The sequence below is a fragment of the Gambusia affinis genome, linkage group LG13 (assembly GCF_019740435.1).
Source record: "Gambusia affinis linkage group LG13, SWU_Gaff_1.0, whole genome shotgun sequence".
In the NCBI taxonomy this organism is placed as follows: domain Eukaryota; kingdom Metazoa; phylum Chordata; class Actinopteri; order Cyprinodontiformes; family Poeciliidae; genus Gambusia; species Gambusia affinis.
The window spans coordinates 12,170,736-12,193,453 of NC_057880.1; the positions used below are offsets into that span (position 1 = coordinate 12,170,736).

At 35.5% G+C, this 22,718-nt stretch overlaps 1 protein-coding gene across 6 annotated transcripts in view; it reads right to left on the reverse strand.

Moving 5' to 3' along the window:
• The window catches only part of pcdh15a (protocadherin-related 15a), a 175,008-nt gene that overhangs the window by 78,779 nt on the left and 73,511 nt on the right, over window positions 1-22,718 (reverse strand). For 5 of the 6 annotated variants that reach the window (XM_044137334.1, XM_044137336.1, XM_044137335.1 and 2 more), the window contains 7 exons: window positions 9,423-9,583; window positions 8,465-8,620; window positions 6,523-6,642; window positions 6,306-6,416; window positions 4,818-4,988; window positions 2,409-2,517; window positions 2,183-2,295 (listed from right to left, as the gene is read on the reverse strand). In XM_044137334.1, coding sequence (XP_043993269.1) covers window positions 2,183-2,295; window positions 2,409-2,517; window positions 4,818-4,988; window positions 6,306-6,416; window positions 6,523-6,642; window positions 8,465-8,620; window positions 9,423-9,583 — 941 coding nt within the window. The remainder of the gene's footprint in view (window positions 1-2,182; window positions 2,296-2,408; window positions 2,518-4,817; window positions 4,989-6,305; window positions 6,417-6,522; window positions 6,643-8,464; window positions 8,621-9,422; window positions 9,584-22,718) is intronic. The other variant, XM_044137338.1, reaches the window with a different exon arrangement.

A 22,718-nucleotide genomic window follows, 5' to 3' on the forward strand; every position in this document is an offset into this window, starting at 1 on the left:
GAGGCAACATCAGTTTAGGTCATGACCTGGAACTAATTTTGTGAATTAGATTGATTTTGATGGCCTTGTGTTTCAGAACGTGGATTGCAGCATAAGGATATACGTGTTGATCTGAATTCCAGAAGTGAGCTGAGCGTTCTCCTAGTTGTCTGTAAATTCAGTTTTGCCCACTTACAAATTTTATTTTTTTGTTACACTTACTAAGGTTGGGCGATTCACTGCTTTTCTGCTTTTTCTCTATTTGTGAACAATTTCTCTCACTAGGGTTCACTGGGGTTCCAAAGCCACCCATTCCAGGTTGATAGATGCCAATCACTGTTCTTCATGTAACTTGGAATTTCTTTAGATCAGTGGAAAATGTGTCTATTTTTATTATCTTTATGCTACAGGGTCTAGAGAAGTAATTTTTTGTTCATACAGGCAGTCACACTCAGGCTAATCCCCAACAGTAATTTTGGAGGTAATTTTGATCATTTTTCTTCTTAAAAAAAGCAATAAATTCAGATTTATTTGGGTTATATTGTGTAGTATGAAGCCTTGTTTGATAATCTGAAACGTGACAGAAAAGCAAAAACCAAAGCACTGCATGAAGGAATCTTGCACCTCAACGTTTGGACCATTCAATTAAACGTCTTCTTAGGTGAACATCACATCTGTTATTGTCTGTCACAATGTTATTTCAGACCATGCCTCTCAATCTTCAGCCATTTTTCCTTTTCCCAGTGATAAAACAGAAAACCCACAGCATGTCGAACCAGAGATCCAATCTGTGCACACAAACACCGGAGGAGGGGAAAGCGCTCTTATTAACGTGCATTCTACATCTACACACACTCACTTGCACAAAGACATGTATACATTTCTGTCTATAAGAGCAAAGACAGAGCGTATTATTACATCGTTCCCTGGTGATTTTACTCTTTAATGGTGTCCTTATTTTACAGAGGAGCTGTTCCATGAGCCACGCTTTACAGCAGCAACACACAGTCCAGATTTAAAATTCAGCGCTAACAAAAGGCCCCACTCATCAATCAATCTTGATTTTCCTGTCCTGATTCCATCATCCTTTAAGTGTCACGCTGCTTCTCTTCCTCTCCCCGTTTTCATTTCTTACCTCCCTAATTTTCCAAACAGTGTTTCTCCGTCTCCATGCGGCTTGCACACCTGTCTTCATCTCCTACAAGTCATATTGGTGGATGTGCCTCTATCGAGATCAGTGATGACCATTAAAGAATAACAGATGTGTTTTTCTGCAACCCGAACCCGAAGCGCACTATGTATTTACAGGAAGCATTAGGCATGTATGCCACATACATCAAATGTGCTGTATCAGAAAACTCTCACTTCTCATTTCCCTGATCTTCTGAGTTCTCCATCTCCTCTAAATGACTTAGATAGATACGGCCTCCTACATTCTAAATACACATCCTCCTCCATCTATCATAGTTTCCCCCTGCCTCCTCTTTGAACCGTCTCTCTTCCTTTCCTGATCTACACCATAACCTGCACACATGCAAAAGTTTATATGTGATCAACCTGCCTTTATGTCTCATCTTGAAATAAAATCGTTCGCTCATCTCTTTGATCACTAGCCATCCTGGTTAAATAGCAGGTAGTAAAGTGCTTGGAGGTGCCTGGAGGTTAGCGATAGAAAGTTCATCTGCACTACTGCTCTGCCGCAGCAACACTGAATGCTCGCTCCTCAAAATTACGATTCAGGGCGTTGAAGCTGCCTATCCTCCTGTTAAGTCAATAAATCATAGCATCTTTCGCCCTCATGTTTTCTAAGCAGGCAAAGATAAGCTCACTGACCTTCGAGACTCAGGTTATCTAGGCAGAACAGGTGAACATGAACACCAAAGTCTAAAATAAACAGTATGTTTCACTTGCTCTGATAGCAATACACTGATAATATAAAAAAATATATATATTTAAGGTGTAGAGTTGTGGAGTCAACAGATAGGCTAGTTTTGACTAGATCAAGAATATTAAAGTCTTTAATATAATTTATTTATTTTATTTTATTTTTTTAAATTTAGCATTTACAAACTTTAAAGGCTTGAACATATTTCAACCAAAGAAATGCTTGTCTTGAACACATTTTTAAAATAAATGTAAAAAAAACTCTTAAAAATTGCAACACAGACAAGCTGAGCAAGTGAAATTTAATCTCAGCTGTTACCTTTATGATAAGAGTGAACTTCTGATACAAGTCTCTGCTGACTGGTTTCAGAACACGCAACTCTGCAGTGGTCCGGTTCAGGGAGAAATACTCTGAATATGTGTTCGGTTGACCTGCAGAAAGCAAAAAGGCAACACCAGCAAGATCATAGTAAACATTCAAAGTCATGACATAGGTCACCCTGAAGAAACCTTTTTTTTTCAATAAAGTTTTCAAAGGAACCTACCAAGCAAGATGTAATAAAGAATGCCAGGTCTCTCCGACGGGGGCTGGATGTTTCTGTCCATGTCCACAGCACGGATAGGTGGGGTCACATTCAGTGGGTTCAGTTTAATCTGCATCAAAGGAGCAGATGGGAGTCAGAATCAAGATGAAAAATAGATGTGATAAATTACAGTTAGGAACAAAATCCTTCATACCCCTGGCAAATATATATTTAAAGGGATCTGTTAATTTAACCAACATGTTTCATCTAACTGAAAGTAAAATTTACACTGTGAAGTGACCCGGTGACAATCCCAACTAGAATTTTTTTATAGAATCTGTGAAGGCTCATAATCAAAGTTGATCCTAAAATACCAGAAGAAGCAAGAAGCTCCTCGGGAGCTATAAAAAGGGCTTCACTGTTATAATGCAAATAAAAGTTATTCTATAAATTAACTTCGTAACAGACTGGTGTTATTATGACAGTTAAGGGGTTAAAGTGTGTCATTTTTATTAAAATGTAGAGGTTTTAAATGTCCTTTTTGTTGTTGTTGTTTGTTTTGTTTTTTAAATTGAGATACCTTTTCATTTTTTATATAAAAAAATATTTCTTGTTTGAATGGACATTTTCATTTAAATTTGTCTACAATTTAATTAAATGTTAAATGAATAAAAATAATTTAAAAAATGCACAGTACATCTGCAAGTAGTTTGTCATCACTGGGCCTTTAAAATGTTTTCTATGCAGTACCACAATATTTTCTAAAGTGCTGAATGTAAATAAATAAATAAATAAGACATCTTTCCAGGTCATTGGGCACATCATGAGCACAACCAGGTAACCTTGACAGTGTCACTCTTCAGTATGGACACAGTGACTGAGAAAAGTTTCATTTTCAATCTGACTTTTGCCCCAGCGTAGAATTGAACTTGCTGAATGTATTACTCTTTGGTTGATTACTCTTTTAGATTAATCAATCTAAAAGATGAGATTAATTAAAAAAAAGAAATTGGCGAGAAAATTCTTATAATCTCAAACATAAGTCAACGTTGGTTTTCTTTTTGGCAGTATTAATCTACCAGATAAGTTGATTATCTGCAATGTCATACAACACTTTTGGAGCAGTTTCTCATCACTATATTCCTCAATGTGCCTAACAGTAATGTACATCAAGGATATTATGTTACAATGATTTTAGCTAATTCCCCTGCTCCTGCATACAGCTAAGCTCATATTTATTCCAGTTCCGCCTCCGCACTAATGCACTAACATACGGTCAAGAGAAAATATGTTGAGTACTCTGCATTAAAGAATTTCTCTCCTCATGTGAAATGCCTCCATGTTGCTGCTACAGTATGTGCAAGCAAAAAAAAAAAAAAAAAAAAGGCCTGTGACAAACCTCCTTAGCAGACAGAGACAAGGCAAAGAGTTCTCTGGTAAAAGACCTCCTCCCTGAGGGGGTATATTTATATCTTTCAGCTCTGGAGTAATCCTTACACCCCTCACCAATCAGCCCTCTCGCTTTTACAATGTATGGAGGTGTACTAAATCAAATCCCCCTAGCTCTGCACAATGATGATTAGCTATAATACCCTCCTCCAGCAGTCATTATCCAGGGGACTCCACAGCCCACACTGTATCCCCCCAGGACAAAAAATAAATACGGATCAACTTAATATTGCCTGTCTCCCCATTGTGATTAATTGTATTCACTCATCAATTAGGAGAAGACAAATCCCCCAGTGGACAGACGTGTTAGTATAACGATTACACAACAGAACGGAGAGGAGACTGAACTAAAATTTGAATGAGAACTGCAAAGCTTGCATTGATCACTCATCTTACATGCTCCAAAGAGATCAAGAACCTGTTCTGGGTGCTTAACAAAGATGATGGGCTTCAATACACTGATGGCCCGGTTTGCTGGGAAGTATATTCCAGCATGGATATTAATACTGTATATATGTCAAAAGGTAACTTTGCCTTTAAGATCGTTCAGCATGAACCTACAACTGCTATATAGATTTGAAGTAAAAATAAGATTACATGGGAGGAAATGTCAACATTCTTAAAATCGACAATAATAATAATAAAAAAAAAAAAGTGGAGCAGGGGTTCACTGATCAATGTTCTTCAATATTAGGGGTAATTTTATTTAACATCTATTCCTTCCTTTCTTTCTTTCTCACTTGAAAATGTTTACTAGTTTAATCTACCGTGTTTCTGGGGTTTTAGCTTCCTTGCCTTGGTAAAACTGTCCAAAAATTCTCCCTTAAATAGAAACTCTGTGGCCAAAACCATTAAACCAATCCTCCACTCCAACTGAGGTGACACAAGAGGATATACATTGACAATTAGGGAACCTGAGAGGTGCATCATGAGAGATACCCAAGTAGACTAAATTTGAAGGTGATGACAGCTGCTTCTCACCGGTTCAGTAAATTCAGGGATAGCAGCACGATAGGTGAGTGGGTTGCAGTCACGGGTGTTGTTCACCAAAATACAAGGCAGAAACATGGGACCCAGGTCATCTCCATCCAAGATATCTACAGTCAGAGTTGTGGTAGCGGTTAGTCTGTTTGGTGGGAAAGGAGCACGGTCCTGGTGGGAGAAAATAGAAATTAACTCCTCAACATTGATCCGAATAATTCCTTTAACATACAAAAAATAAATAAATACATTTTAAAAAATCCATTGTCCATCATCTTTTGCCCTATCTACTTCAAGCTAATGCCGTGTTCTGATCTGCTCTACGGGCGTCGTTTGTGAAGTAATGTGAGGTCAAATGGTGCCAAGGTTGGCGTGGTTGACTGATGTAATTATGTAAAACTGACATTTCAACAATAATATCATTGCTCATAGTCTGTCAAACAATTTGTTGAGGAAAACAACTCAGAGAAAACAACCAGGAACAGAGGCGTTCTCAAGAAAGCTTCCCTGTGGAAATAAGCAGGAGTTTAAAAAAAGACAAATCAGCACAGCTTTTCAAAGATTTACCTTTTCACTGTAAATGAACCCTTGACACAAGTGGTGCATAGATTGATCATATTACTTCCTTGCATTCTGTAGTTTGACAAGTACATGTCAGATTCAACAGTTTATTCAGGTAACCATTGCCAGCTAAGTCGAAAGACAGGTAAAAGTGGCTGAATGCTAAATTAATATCAGTGGGGCTGAGCAGCTGTCTATTCTTGTGAAAATATTGATGAGCATAAAGCATAAGGAAGGTATAATGATGCTTTCTGTCTCCCTCAGGAATCAGAGATGGGAGTAATGGCCCATCCTAGTAGATATTGTTCCAGCTCCAAGACAGAAAACCAATGTGTTCAGTTTGTTGCTGAACTAAATGACCGGACTTGCTACTATTACTAAGATGACAACAATGTTGCACAATGGTTGCATTGATTGACCGTAACACAATTACTGCATAATGTTTTCATAAATAGAGTATCATCCTCTTCATCGCTTGACTCTGAGTGATTTAATAAGGTGAAAACTGAAAAGAGCTGTCGAATATTCCCAATATGGGGTTAACGGGATACAAAAATAACTTTTCAGTATGCATCTTGGTTTTGCAGCCACAAACATTTCTACATTCCATTGTTTGCAGTCAAACAAAGAAGTGCATAAAAATAAACTAAGAGAAAACATAATGACCACACTTTTTTCTTCCACCAACTAATATCTCTGATACACCAACAGACAGCTTCATTAACGATGGTCTTTTGCAGCTCACCCTCCTTGTGGAGAGTGTCGATCACTGCTCAAAAACTTGAGCTTAACAATTGAAATGCACTTTCTGAATATATTCTAATTTATTGAGATGCACCAGTCAGCCACACCCGAGGAAGACACCTTGAATATCACAAAACAACTGTATTCAAAAGTACCTGTAAGCATAAAAGTTAGTTCACTTACACTGGCTCGGACCAATACCAGGTAGCGAGTTTTGTCCTCGTAGTTTAGCCTCTCAGCCAGGAGAATAATTCCTGAAAGTGTGTTCCCAACCCTTACTGTGCTGTTAGATACCTTAAAATGAAAAAAAAAGAAAGCAAAGTAGGGGGATAAATCAGAAATTCTGATGAAATTACAGCAGCTTAAAAAGTCTTTAATCTGCTCTAACTTGTCCATGTACCGGATCATTGGGATTGTAAAGGATGCTGTATTCAATTTGTCCATTGGGCCCGTCATCAATGTCTGTCGCACCATTATTTCCCGAAAAGCCGCTGAAAATGGTAGTTCCAACTGGCGTGAGCTGAAAAAAAAAAAAAAAAAAAAAAGTGGGAGAGAAGGAAAAGAAAAAAAAAATCAGCTCATGAAGCTTCCTTTGGGCAGAACATGAGCTTACAGGAGAGAGCTATCTTATTCAACCGGCACTATTGCCACTCTAGCCCATTAATACAGAAAAATAAAAATAAAAAAAGAGAAATGTAGCAGTCAGCAGCAGTCTGAAGGCTTTCGTGCGCCACTGACAGAATAACAAAACCTAAGTATGAGAACCACTGCTGTTCCCCAGAGCCCTGAGCAAAGTCCACAGGACCAGGCAGCAAGCAAGAAATGTTGTTCAGGGAAGTTGACAGCAATGTAGAATGACTCACTATACTGTTGGGGTAGCTGCAGATGGCAACATTAACAAAATGTGACAGAAATTTTGAACTTGCAATGCACAAAAGCACTGTGAGGAGTAACAACGGCAAAGCTCTGCAGGGAGCTATATTTGATCTCAAAAACATAACTTCAAAGACTAAAGATTCACTTTCTAACTACTAGTTATATCAGCAGGTCTGAATGTACTGAAAAAGTACTGCTAGTAGAACATACATATTTACAACATGAGAAGAAGTACCTTTAGTGCACATTGCTATTGTGCAAAACTTTTTGCTAATAACTTGTCCATAACCAAAACTAGAAAAAAAATACAATTATTTGCATGAAAAGAAATTAACTAAAAAAATCATATGAACACAGGTGCATCTCCATGAATTAGAATATTATCAAAAGTTAATTTATTTCTCAATTTAAAAAGAAATCTCAGTTTTATTTAATCCAGAATGACATGGTTAATTTTAGTGTTTATTTCCAATAATTAATTATTGTTTTTATTTATAATAAAACCCCATATTAACAAAAAAAAAATACTTGAGGTCCAAAGGAAACAAAATTTAGTAAAGAAAATTCTATACTAATGTAAGTGTTAAAGACTCAAAATTTGGTTGGATTTTAGATATTTTTTTTAAAGTGCTTTATAAGTTCTACCTCATGTTTTACAGGCCAATTCAAGCAAAGTAATACCTTCATACCTTGATCAGGTGTTTGTGCTTTTGTTAGTGTGGGTGTCAAAACCTCTAAAGACAAAAACTCCCTTTTTTTTCTAAAACCACAGTTTCTTTCTTCCATTCAACTTTCTCTTTACATATAACTCTGTTTGCTGGACAATTGTTGAGTCAGCAGTCTTCCCCATAGTGGTGTAAGCCATAACATGGCTACAACGTGACATTTTTGTATATATGAATATTTGTTTTGAAAATTTGTGAGGAACTGTATTTTGTATTTTTGATGAGAGGTGTATCATGATGATCTTATCGGTCCATACAATATGAACAATTTACACTTTAAAGTGTAAATTTATATAGAAATAAATCAACTTTAGAATGGCCGCCCGGTTCATTGGGATCCATCTGTATCCATGCAGATTAATAACATTTTTATGTTTTAATAGGAAACCATAAGGATTTGAGACTGTTGTTGGATTTTTATGTAAAATTTCGTTTCTTCAGACTTGACATCTCTCTATTCAATAATCAATTGATACCAGCGGGTTACGGTAAGAAGCACCCAGTGTATGTTGAAATGTACAATTCTCTAACAAACTCAAAAAAATTCTGGCCAACGGCAATATAAATGACAGTAGTATATTCCTGGATCCTTTTCAAGAACTCCATGACAGAGCTGAAACAAATTTGTTGGACAGACATCAAAGCAAAATTGGTGCACTATGTTTGTGCATATTGTTTTGTTTATTTATTTAGGTTTATTGAAATATGTCTATGCATGCAGAGCAAGAACTGCTCTGTTACCTCATTTATTGAAACATAGTAGCGTGGCTGCTGAAACTGGGGGCTGTTGTCATTCTTGTCCCTCACAACAATTCGAACTTCGTGAAAAATAACTGTACCAACCAACTCATTGGTGCATTGGATCTGAACCACAATCGTTGTGATGTAATTAGGTGGCTGCAAGACAGGAAAGAAAGAAAAAAAACATTTTTAGTTGTTGCACTGATCTAATTTGCTGTTCTTAGCAAGAAAATTATTTCACGGTAAAATATTGTCATAATTTCTTAGATTGTTAACTGTCTAATCATCTCTAGAATCCACACTAGCCTGTTATATCAACAGCAGTATCTGTCAGTCATGATGTAAACTTAGCAACAGAGGTTAATGTGCCCTTTAATTAAAGCATCAAGCTATATCTCAACCTAACCTCTTCATTTGTAGTGTAAAACGTCTCCAAATGATCTTTCTGAGCATTCCCATCAATAGCATAACATAAAATCCATCTCACTTCACTTAGTCCATTTAATCTAACCACTTGCCTTAAAATGGCCTTTAATGTGCTAACTACTTTGCTTCCATCTCTCACATTCTAAACTGCACCATTCAGCCTTATCTATATGAACAGCATTTTTTTGTGTGCACCAACGAAAGATTAAGCAAGCATATTAGCCAAGATGCAGGTATGCATATTGGTCTGCATGAAGTCATCCAATGACTGTGAACTTATAACAGTGATTATCTAATTCAAGGCAGAAAATACTCTCAATTACCCCTAATTCTGTTGTAAAATCATTTATGCCTTACTGCACAAACAAACAGCAGAGAAATGCAATAAAGACCAATACTAAATAATGAACTGTCCAATTTTAAGAACTGAGAATGACTATTATTATTTAAACTAGATTAAAAAGGTAAATTAAAACATATACGTCTCAGAAATGAAATGTTTTTGCTTAAAAGTGTCCTCTCCTGTACTCACATCTCGGTCCAGAATGCGTCCGGTGCTGTTGAGGTAAAGTCTCTGCCGTGATGGTTCCAGTATAACCCAGTAATCATAGTTGTCAAGTAGAATCAGAGAGATGGTTCTGCCTGGGTCCTGGGCCCTGCCATTGATTTGCATGTTTTCCACCAAAACTGTACCTGTTCACACAGAAATGTATCCATTTAATGCAAGACACTTTACTTTTGCCACTTTATTTGAGGACATGCTGGTCAGTGAATATGTTGGCAGGACACTAATAGCAATGCAGTTCACTTCAGTTTATATATATATAGCCCAAAGTCACAACAAATGTCATCTCAATGCTCTTTACAACACAAACAAGTTCATATAATCAAACCAATACAACAAAATCCAATTTAACCATAATTATTATTACATAATAACAGAGTTGCACTCTTTGGAGCAATAAGTCCTTAAAGAGAAGAATGTGGCAACAGTGGGAAATTTAACAACACTTTCGTATGTGTGTACAATCATTTTTAAGCTAGAAAAGTGGCAGCATTTTATGTGTTGTATTTTATCACTGTAACATTTCCAAAAATGAAAACAACTGATTGTACAACCTTTTGGTAAAATTTGCAAAGAAAACCTTGAGGATGAATATCAAGATTTATCTCATGTGATCGTTCAGCAATTGACCAATCATATGAAGATCACATGTCTTCCAAGTACTTGAAGACATAGCATTTTTTTTTTTTTTACATTATACACTTAGAATTAATTACCAATGTTTGTAGGGTTTTTTGTTTATATAAGAAAAACTCTAAACTTTATCAGCTTAATCCTTGGATGACTTCATGCAGACCAATATCCATACCTGAATCCTAGGCTTTAAATTACCTGTCCACCTCATGCTGTTAAAAGATTAATAAAACCTTAACAACTTACTAAAAAGCAAAGCCACTGGTTATTTTCTGTTATAATGTGATGCCCCATTTAAAAATTTGCATCTTGATATTATTGCTACTTATTTTAAGAAAATTGCAATTCAAATTATTATTTTAAATAATGGATATGTTAGTTTTGTAATAAAATAAATCAATAATAATTGTTATGTATATATATGTAAAACATACATAGATATTTCAACATAGCAGCTTCCCTTAAACAGGACAAAATTATGTCTTGTAAACATTGCTTAAACATTGACACAGTGAGTCATTCTGACTTCCTTACTTAACATCTATGAGAAGTACAGTCAACCTATATAGAGCAACCATCACTCCCTAAAGCGTCCATGGGATTGATAAGTGGTGTCTTTCAATAAACTTATTTTTGGACACATAGCTAACAATAGTAGATGGGTCTCAAGACCTCTTTAAGATTAATTCAGAAGTTAGAATTATGACAAATGTTCATAGCTTTGTCTTATCAGCGAATAATTCTTTTCACATCAGTATTCTGGACCTAACACTGTCAGCACCATAAGAAAAAATATGTGGAGTTCTTGAATTCCAGGTAGACCAATAGGAAATAAGGATTGGTTCTCTGAAACAGGGGCGAACAGTACATTTTTCCTGGCTCTTTTCATTCAAGTCATGAGTTCTTTTATTTACACACTGAATTCAGGTTAATAAAGTGCAACTGAAAATACCAAATTTAGAAGTTATATTTCAACTGACTTCCAGCAGTGTCTCAATGAAAATTTAATGGCATGTGTAAACAGGGAGATGGTATAGTGAAAGTCTGTCAGTATAACTTAAATATAGAAAGCTCTTTGTGTTTTGATTATCTCTCGGTTCCTTAGTTCTTTTTTTGTTTCCTGTTTTTCATATTGTGTTTTAGACGCTTCTGCTTCTATTTGTCCTTAGAGATTTTTGTTAGTAAGACCCTCTAAATTTCCATTAAGTTTCTCCTGTATTCACTCTTCATCCTTTCCTCAGTTCACTACTTTCATGACTGATTTTTATGTTACTCATCCCATCCCCACAGTATTTAACTTCCTTGGTTTCTTTCTGTCACTGCTGGATTCAACGTTTGCTCCTGTCCTGCTTCCCCAGTGGATTTTTAATGTGTCTCTAACTTATTTGTTATTAAAATGATCATCTACAGTCCATCATGCATCCATCAATTCTCTTTTTGTTGAGGACATTTCAGTCGTGTAAATAAAAAAATAGAATTTGTCCTGTCGCTGTTTGGGTCCTCAACATGCACTGAACACATTCCATGCATCCAGTCATTTTAAGAATGCCCATTTGTCCACTGAAAACAATTAAATCCCCGATATTATCATCAATTAATGAAACCGGACCGGACCAAACTTAAAAGTTGGACGCAATGCTATTAGCACCTAGCATTCGTCAACAACTCAGGTGGAAGTCAGAACGTTGCACAACATAAATAATCACCCGGGTGGAACACAGTGTGCTAAGTAGTAAAACATTATTCAACGAAGCTTGGAGGCAGAGAATTTGCTCAGACATTTTAATAATTGAGGTAATCAAATCCTTTAAGGAATTGTGAAAGCCCTGTTTCATAATGTATTAAGTTGCTGGAAGTAGACATCAGATGATGGATTCACTGTTGTCTAAAGGATGGACATATTCTGCAGTAATATTCTGTGTTTAAAACAAATAAAAAATGTTTGTATAGTAATAAGTAGCACAAGACGTGCCAAGGAAAAGGCTAAAAAAGCATAAACCGTCAATTCAAGTCAGAGCAGGTTCATGTTTTTATACCAAATTCTGACTCTACCATCTGAAAATGGATAAAATTGATCCACTGGACCAGGTAACACTTTAAAAATTCAATTTGTGGTAGTCCTTCACAGTTCAAGTTTTTGTGAGCTCAAAGTTGATATTATGCATACTTTTACGAACATTCTCAGAGATGATTGTGCATGAGAATCTCAGTAGATCAGCAGTTTTTGAAATATTTAGCCCACCCAGCTGGCGCCAGCAACAACACCACATTCAAAATCATTTTAGTGATTCTTTTGACCATGCTCTAGCTCAGTTTGATCATCATCAAGTCACATCCACCAAACTCAAATGCTTAAATGTATTGAGTTAGTACCATATGATTGGCTGATTTGCTATTTGTGCAAACAAACACATGGATATATGTGCAAACACATGGATATAAGCTTACAGATTGTAAGCTTAAACATCTAAAATGATGTTTAAGCTTACAATCTGAACCTTAAAAAAACACAAACTAAGTCCCCACAGGCTGAGCTAATCTACTGAACGTAAAACAGAGGATGATGTTGTTTTAATGTGTTTTTTTTAATTACAGACTTTAACATCTTGTGCTTCATAATTTCATAAAGCAGGTCTAACCATCAAGTCATTAGTCTCTCTGACTCAGATCCTCAAGAAGACGCACAGATGGTGGTGTGATGGACGCTCCCGCATTATAATTTAAAATCCCATGACTGCATTTTTATGCTTTTATTAATGACGGAGCTCCTTGTTTCAAGTAGTCAAGATTTGATGCATCTCTGCATGTTGTGATTGCAAGAACCAGTAATTATCTTTATCACTTGGACTCAACTGTATCTGAAAAATGGTTCTTCTGAAAATTTAATTTAAAAGTCAAAAGCGCCCCACGTCGCAAGTTCATTAATCTAAAACGCAGCTTTACATAAATATGACTGCCTCAGTAGCTTAAAAGGAAAACTACATCTTTTTTTCTCCCAAAGTCCAAGATTGTAAATTAGATGTCTGCTATTACGAAGGAAGGGAGAGAAACTCTTATTTCTCAAGTTAATTGAACAACAGTTTACCTGCTTTGACAGGCAATTCTACCACAGTGTTGGCTACGTCCTATCTCTGTTGTCCTCATCCTAGTCTGTTGTCAGGCATTCTCTTGTCAAACATGGCTCCGTCCTATGTTCTCCTTTTATTTTACTTGTAAATAAGTAAAAGCCTTTTAGTTGCCTGAGACCCAGGCAGTTCCATTAATAGTTAGTGAAATTCTCTGATCTGGGTTTCACAGAGGCTGCAACCCACAAACAGCACAGATGGCTTACATTTATCCAAATATTATTATTTGCGGCATCCACCCATAACTGCACCAGAAAAAAAAAAAAAATGGAGAAGGACTTTCAGTCTTAGAGTAATGAAAAAATAATTCTAATTAAAAAAATCATTAAGTAGGATGGAGTTTTGCTTAAAAGAGGTTCAAATCGAATACATAAAAGGGTCACTGTGTCACAAGAAAGAGCATCAAATGTGTTTTCTCTCAGTCTGCCACTAGTCAGACGCATTTTATTGGGCTTATTGTTCAATAATTCTAGAATTAAACAGCTATAAAAGTATGAAAGTGGAGAAAAAGAAAAGAAAAAACAAAGGAAAAAAAATCAATAGCTGTACATTAAAATAATATAAGGCAATTTCAGTGAAGGTCTTGCTTCACTGTATAAAGGAACCAATAAGACTAAAATGAATGAGAAAGAATAAATTAATGAATACACATGACATATTTGAAGGAAAATCTGTGTACTCACTTAATGTGCTGTTCAACCTGCAGGTATGAAAATGTAAGTTTGTTCGTCAGTCGAGAGGGCAAATGACTCAGAAAAGTTTGTATTTAATTGTTTAATTTTACTTAAGACACATTTAATTAAGTTCCCTTTCTCTAAGTCATCTGTGACTGCTGTTCCTCAGGCATGCACTCAAACAAACACTTACAATACAAACTTGCAGCAGCTGTCAAGGGACCTGGGAATCAATATTAGAATAGGAAATATGAATTCTGTTTAACCAAATGATGAACGATGTAGTATTTTAGCCATCTTACCACTTGCCATCTTGTCACATGTAATTACATACCTATTTCTGTATTCCAATGCAGATCATGCAACATTGGAGAAGCTGTCAGTCAGCAATATTTGAAGATATAGCTACTGTACGTATGACGTAAATAATCAGAAAAATGTAAAAACACTGTTTCTGAATATTTGAAATTAAATATTAAAAAAATATATATATATAAGAATATGAATATAAACTGCCAAAGTTATGGTAATATCTCAAGGTTAAAATTGTGGTTGTTTTTTGTTTTTTGTTTTTTGACAAAAATGCTCCTTGCCATTAAGTCTTTTACTGTTGGAAATCCTGTTAAGTTTAGTCAAAGACTGTGAAGATAAAAGATTGGCACTAGAGGCAGAATTTGATCTTGATATCTTATTGCATAGAGTCTGCCTTCTACACTAACAGGTCTTGTTAGGGAGAATCTATCCCACACCAGCAAACTACTTTCACAAAAAGCTGTGAGGTATTGGCAGAGAGGATTAGGCTAACCCACAAGTCACAGATTCAACTCGGCTGCTCATCTCAGGGATGTGTTTATATTAAAAAACTGCTCAGTGTGAGGGGAAATAAACAGATTGAATCCCAAAAACCTTAGATAGAAGAAAAATGAAACTGACCAAGCAGAAATCTCTTTACGTTTTGGAGAAGATTTATATTAATTGCACATATAGTTATACTTTACAAGCATTTACTTATTTTTTTAAAAAGATTGAGTTTTTCAAAATACTAATACTGATTATTTAATCACAGACAAAATGACGTTAAAAAAATAATGGATTTAAACACATTGTGGGATGCAAATCTACGTGCATTTGTGTATTTTAATTAGTAAATATGTCCAATTGCAAGTAAATGAAGTACATAATGATCTGCAGACTAGTAGAGCTCACGTGTTTTGTCAATGGAGGGAAGCAAGTGGGGAGCATTAAATGAATGGGTTATGTGATTAGAGAAAGAATAAATTAATGAATACACATGACATAATTGAAGGAAAATCTGTGTACTCATTTAATGTGCATACACATGAAATGAATGGGTCATGTGATTAAACAACGCTGGTAACAGGAAAGGAAGTACATTGAACTCTGCTTTGGTGAGTAAATGTCACCTCTGATTGTTAAAATAGAGGCCTAACTTGTAAAACCTCAAAGGTGCAGGTTATCTCAAAATAACTGGATTTTCACTTTTCTTTTATTGGCTTTGATTGAGACTGAATGATAGCTCTCCATTAAATATACCAAGTGTAGATGGTGCAAAATGACTAAAGCGCTGTGACACAAAGAGAGCCTGAATACTTCTAAGTATAGAACTAAATGACGAAAATCCTATTCTGTGAAATAACTTTCCTTTTTTTCAGTTTTTCCAGACAGGGGCTGATTTAGGAGAGTGTGAAGTGTAAAGCTGCTGGTTTATGAGCCTTCAGAAGCATCACATATAACCTCATCTTGATCTGTAGTTCAGTGAACCATAGCATGGGGAAAAAAAGCCACACCATTCCAAATTTAACAAAATCATGGTAGAAATTGATGTTCATCATTCAAATGGTGTCTTCTTATTGATATTTATTTAGCAATTATTCAAAATTGATTGGAATTAAATATGTGCTTATTGTGTCAAATTGATGTTTGATGAAAATAAATATGAATAGTCATAATTAATTAATGACAAACACTTATTAATTTGGCATTTTTTTAAGCATGTTCCATCACTAATTTTAATACAGATAGGCATGGGGTGACCTAAACAATCATGGGGAAAAGTAGTAAAACTACTACAGAGTAAAGAAATGACATTTAATTTTTGTTGCAGCAAAAAGAATTGGCTTTCAAAGATTTGGCTCAATTAATTTCCAGTCTGTAACTGCTATAAAATATTTGACAAAAGATTCTGTCTAAACCTATATAGTCACGGTTCACTGTGGACAAAATGAAAAGATATTTTTTCAACAGAGTGGTAGTATATTTGCATTTATACAGCATGAGTAATAATACAAGGAATTCAAAAACACAGCTTGCTCAAAACGGGGAAAAAAAGGTACAGCTTAATTTTAAATATTCTTAATATTGCCAAGACACTAATAGAAACTTGTTGAGCAAAGCAAGCTTCATGAAGACATGAGAGATAACACTGCTACTTGTGCTCAAATATCCAAAGAATCATTCTCTTTGAGCTTAGGTGACACAGTGTAATGGTATACTTATAAGTATTTCAGACTTAATCCGGATATATGGCAAAAGATACCATGGAAGGGTGGGGAGTGAATCAGTTACAAAACACTGATTTTGTGGCAACGGGGTTACTGCTGTGCATGCAGAATCTAATTTACGACCTTAACCGCAACTCCATTCCAAACACAAATGTAATCTGCTTTGTGGAAAACCCTCACTCACGAACAGAAGGCATCACCTGCCTGTGCCTTTTATATTCATTCCGCCCTCATTTGTAACTAGATTAAAAAAGGGGAGAACACAGAAATGAAGAAAGATGGATGCACACAACAATAAGCCCCAAACCAGTGAACCACCAACCAGCATTCTATGAATGAATCCTATTCATGAATCACCGCCGATTTTACTTGCAACTGAATCGCTATAAGAAGGTGGTAATACCATTTGCTGGTAAATTTGGCAAGACTTCACACTTGATTTCCAACTGTCAGACATTCTGATCTACTTAGTCAAGTTGCATGACATCTTTGACACCAGATAGTTGAGAGCTAATGTACACTAGAATAGTACTACATCTTCAATACCTCTGATATGGGAAAAAGTTTTCACTCTGTCAGATTGAAGTGGCACAGCTTTTCAGACCGCTGTATGAGATTTGTTCTGCACACGCAAACAATTAAAGGTAAAATTAAAATTAGATCAGACTCATGTTTTAAAGAGGTTGTCACGTAAAATCTAATTTTTTGAGCTTTGTGCGGTGCCAGTACTTAAAAAAAGTTTTAAGTAGTTTTACAATATACCTAAAACATTCATAAATATCTTGTCACAATGGCAATTAAATTGAGAGCAAAAATATTAATTTTGTTTGTATGTTTTCTGGTTTGAAAGACATAGCCCTCCGTAACCCTAACCTCCACTGGAGATAAGCATCATTAGGTAGATTTAGGCAATGGATAGATTTTTGTGAAGGAAGCATCTAACAAAGACTGACAGATTAATCAGGAGTGATCCAGTTGACCCTGAGTCAAGTCATGCAACCTGTGCCAAATAGAATTATATACATTTCAGCCAGATTCTTTAGATTCCACACAAACATCATGAAAATTGATTATATCATGCCAGTTCCTACAAAACTACAGTGGCTCCATGTGTATCGGAGAATACATTTAAAAAAATATTGCAATTGGTCTATACAACATTAAACAGTGTAGGACCAAATTACATTTCTGAGTTGCATGTTAATTACAAACCAAGCCCCAGGACCTCAGAAAACCAGAACCAGAACCAGAACTAAGCAAGCTGAGATTTCTATAAACTAATATAATTGGATGTGTTTTGATTAGCAATGGAATACCAGTTAAATAAATAAAAATAGTTTGGAAATACAAATGATGCCTGAATTTCACACACAATACATGCATTCATTGAGAATTTAACTAGTATTTCTACAACAAATCAGTAGTAAATCAAAAATCCAACAAACTATATGTTTAGAGGATATAAACTTGTTTTCCGATTCTTCTTTCAAGATTAAAAGCTGAGTGAGAAAGGATTCAGTTGGTCTGTGACACAGTGCAGCGTAGAGAATGCCTGAGCCATCTTTCTGCTCTGCAGTCGCTTCACGTACAAGGAAAGGGAGGCTGCAGTAAAACAAAGCCAGGATTCCCTAAGAGAGACGTGAATAAAAAAAGCATATGCTATTATGACACTATTAATCTAACATGACAGTCCTACTGTATTCTGGGAGAAACCAGCTGAATAAGACTGTAACGGTAGTGAGCTCACATTGGCAGCACCACTCATAAAAAATCCATTGCCGTTTTCTGCCAATGACACAAGAAAAATCTGCTAAGAGAACCACAATATTGCCCAGTGAGCATAGTACAGTATAGTACATAGTACCATGTATGTAGCATATTGTGATTTTCTGATTCCTTGATAACACATAAACATATTAAATTAGATTAAGTATTTTGAGACAGATAAAATTTACATCTCAAAAGCCGCTTTTTTGCATTCCTATTTATACTCCCAGACAATCCAAGTATTCTCATACAGATAATAATGCAGTGCATTGTAACACATTAAAGGGATAATGAGGATAAACAATAAGTGATTTACAACATGAACAGAGGTAATTATGCTCTCTGTTGATATCCACAATATACTGTAATTGCTGCCTATAAATGCACATTAAGATGTAAAACATGCTGTTCACATCCAGAGAAAGAAACAGCCCCAACACTTCATGGAATCCTATTTAAAACATGTAGAGATATAAATAAAACCAGTTATGGTAAGTTCTGTATTGTTGTACATAAAAAACATGTGTTGTTATGAATGTACTCTCCCATTATATCAAACGGAGCAATAAACGAATCTTTTGGCTCTTGTCTCTAATTCACAAGAAGCAGGTATACACTAATACAACTTATATATTGATGACCAATAAGCCAGAAAATTATAGATTCATAAAGGTTATGTTTAAGACAGACCAAAGACCACTGAGAAAGGGTTGCAACTCCAATCAGACATTTGGAGAATAGTATTTTAAAAAGTAAAATCCATGTATTAAAGCAAATTCCTGGTGCCGCATCAGTCTTTAACTCAATGAAACCACAGTTGAAAATAAACAAGCACAAACTCAAGCTAAATCAGACAGGCCTGCAGTCGCGTCAGTACGACTTACTGTATAGGTAACAGATTAATATATATTTTAATAATCAAAGATTTATTAAACTGAAGATTTTATCTAAAGCTATGAGAACTCTTTATTTGTTGAATGTTCTCTCTCCGAATAGGATCCAGACTCGGCTCAGTACAGGTGCATCTACAGTCATGGAAAAAGAAAGATAACTGTTAGCCAAGTCGACAGTTTTATGCATCAGGTCTTAATAAAAATACCATCAGCTGTGAAGCAACTTTTGCTGGATATCAGCCTTGGAAAAGTTATGTGGTCACTTCCAAACAATTTGAAGTCCTTCACTGCAAAGCAACATAAATTAGTCCAGATAAATTAGTGCTATATTTATTCTCTGCATGTACACTATGTGTGGTGGCAACATAAATCTAAGTCCTTGAATAGGCTTGTTGTCAATTTGTTTAAGTTTTAGTTTTTGTTTTGATTGTAGATATTTTGAGGTTTTTCTTTGAGTAGCTATTTTTTTAAGTCATTTTGAGACATAAAGAGATCAAAACATATCTCTTTTCCTCAAATGACATTGGCATCTTTTGACAATAATAGTTTATAGCATTCTACTAGCCTTACAAGAAGAAAGAGCATTTGCTATGCTAGGAGTGAGTTGTAGAAATATTATCCCCACTGCAGAATGCAAGGCATTAAGACAAACTGCAACATATGTTTAGAGGGCATTGTAGATCTTTATGGGTTAATCGAATAATAATGAACAAAGCGCATGTATAAACCCTGAGTCTTGCCAATCTCATTAACTACCACAGGTTTATATGCAGTTTACCCTCTTGTTGTAGAGAACTTTGACATAGTAGCTCACGTAAATCTTTTTAAAGTGCATCTAAAAACCTATGCTGGCAGTTTTGGTTGGTTCATTACAAAAGAGCTTATTTAATGACACCATGTTAAAAATGTATCTAGATTTTTTTCACAAGCTTAGCTCTAACCTTGCTGATCTGGGTTTATGATTATCAACACACTCTGAATGGTTGTTTCTAGTTAGCATGGAAGACGGCAGAGGAGCTAAATTTTTTAGATTGTCCATTTTATACCTTTCATTCACTCACTCATTCACACCACCATAGTGACAGTTTCAATAAATATGTAAAAACAATATTTTTACATAAAAGTTACACACTTCAGATTTGAAAGCTGATGAATAACTAAATATTTATGAAGGATGTCACTTGCTTCAAAGTGAAATTCAAAATACTAACATTATGTGGTAAATGCAGTTGCACCAGTAGGAGACCCAGAGGAAAACCCAGGACATGGATGGACAGATTGATGGGTGGATGGATGGCAGACGATACAAGTCATTGCATTTGTAAACGTGAAACTGTTACATGGACTTTTCAACAGCGATAAAACAAAAATAAAAATAGCAACTCCTTCATCAGTTATTGACATTGAATATTCTTTTCTCATCAGACTAACTTGAATATTGGTATTTTTTAAAAAAGGTTCTACCTTGGCAGTATACTCACAAGAATTATGCTATATCAACCTCCTTTTTACTGAAGCCCCTTGCGTAGGCATAGTTATGATTTTATGTGAACTGGTGCTGGGCAATTTGAAAAGGACGAGGAGGATGTGTGTATGCTTCACACAACACTAGATACAAATCATAAATTTACCCTGACAAGATAAAAGCAAGAACCCGGCATCCTAATTTATGGTCACAATGATTTCCCTTTGCTCCCCTAACAAGCTCTCTGCCAATAAAAGGATATACACCCACCCTCTTTATTTTTCCCCTCTCACTCCATATATATGTAACTCCTACAGCACAATGAGATAAAAACCCTTCTGAATCCAATTAAATGCTTTAAGACACCAAAGGAGTATATACAAATGATGTTCTTTTTATCCCAACTCCTGAAGGGAGTGAGACTTCATATGTGGTGTATAGCACCTATCACCGGGTCTGCAGATGTACTGGTTAAGATATATTAAACATGTTATGGTTGATTTCAGCAACCGACTTGCAGTGCCCTAACGGTTTTGTTTTTTCTAAAGTGAAAACTTCCCAGAATAAAAAAAAACAAACAAAAAAACCCAGCAAACTGAAATAAAAAAGAATAAGGTATTGATTTTCAATCTCTAAAGGTAGAAACATTCCCTTAACACAGTCAGACAAATCTCTGTCCAGACAATTACTAAATACATAGCAGCTAATAAAGATTAGTGACACAAGTACTGAATTTTCATGAACACCAAACCCAACACTTTGTTGGCTTTGTTGCTTCAAATCCAAATGTATGTATGGTGCTACAGACGGAAATTTGATGTTTTTAGAGTAAAAATGTGAATATTTAATCTGAGGATATTATTGACTTAACAAAAAGAATGACAAATTGATCAATGATTTAAAATAAAATGCTGGCTTTAGCAGTATTATATATATATATATATATTGTAAAAGTAAGCTTTGTGTAGCTTTAGTGACTCCAAACAAATTTAGCTTACGGAGGAAAAACATGGTTCGAAGTTGTAAGGGTTGCTAAGCCCTGGCCTCTGCTGTCACTGAGCTCAGATCACACAGTATTACCAAACCATTGAGTGTCCACTACTACTCAACATACTCTCATTCTGTATAACAAAAACCATGTACATATTCCGAAGAGTTGACAGAAGGCTGCTGTTGTTAGATATTCCAAATATTCCTGTTTTTATTTATTTTTTGTTTGTTTGTTTGTTTGTTTTTATAGCTTTGTGGTTCTTAATGGGTTTATCTTGCTTCAGTTCTGCATCAACGTGAAAATTACAGCAAAATGAGTCCAAACAAATCTGAAGCACAAGCACTTTACAATGCATATAGATTATTTCCGTTGGCCAACATCAGTGTAATAAAATAAATAATATGTTTTATTTTCTATGAAGCATTTTTTTCTTCAGATATATGAAATTTCTAATTGGCCCCTTACAACCTGGTTGGAAATATAGAAAAAAAGTCAATACCTTGGTCCTTTTGCATAATACAAGTCGGTCCGCCAAGATCCCAACCCGCTTTCAAATATAACAATTGAATCTCAGTCAAAATCCAGTTAACCGTTATGCTTCATCCTCATATTTTCAACATCATATTCTACTGATTAGCATACATTCAGAAGGCTCATCTTGAGGCATAGACTTGAGGCATAGGTCTCACAGGATCATCTTGTTTCAAGCTTTAAATTGACTTGATAAAATAAATTTAATAAATTCCAATTTCTTGAGATGCACCTGCACATGCTAACTGTAAGTCTTTCTGTTCTGACTTGGAGAATTAAGTCAAACAGACTTATGAGCTTTACAACTCAAAGTCATAATGTAACATAAGAACTTGCAGTATATGACAACTTGCACAGTAACAGAACAAAAAAGGCACAACACATTACACAGCATAATTGCTTTGGTCAATAAAGGCAGGTTGCCTCTTTATACATTCCCGTACTGGGAGGGCGAGCTGAGGTACATTTCATTACAAAGAGATAAACAAACCATGGTGGAGCCAGAGGAGACCCACATCCCAGGTAAATGAGAGCTTTATGAAAAAGATTAGAGCAAATCCCTCTCAGAAAGCACTAGGACATGTGAGGTGAGAGGCTTTCGGATACAGACTTGGCTACCTCCATCCAGCGAATTCCCATAATAATCGATCAAAATACAAAAA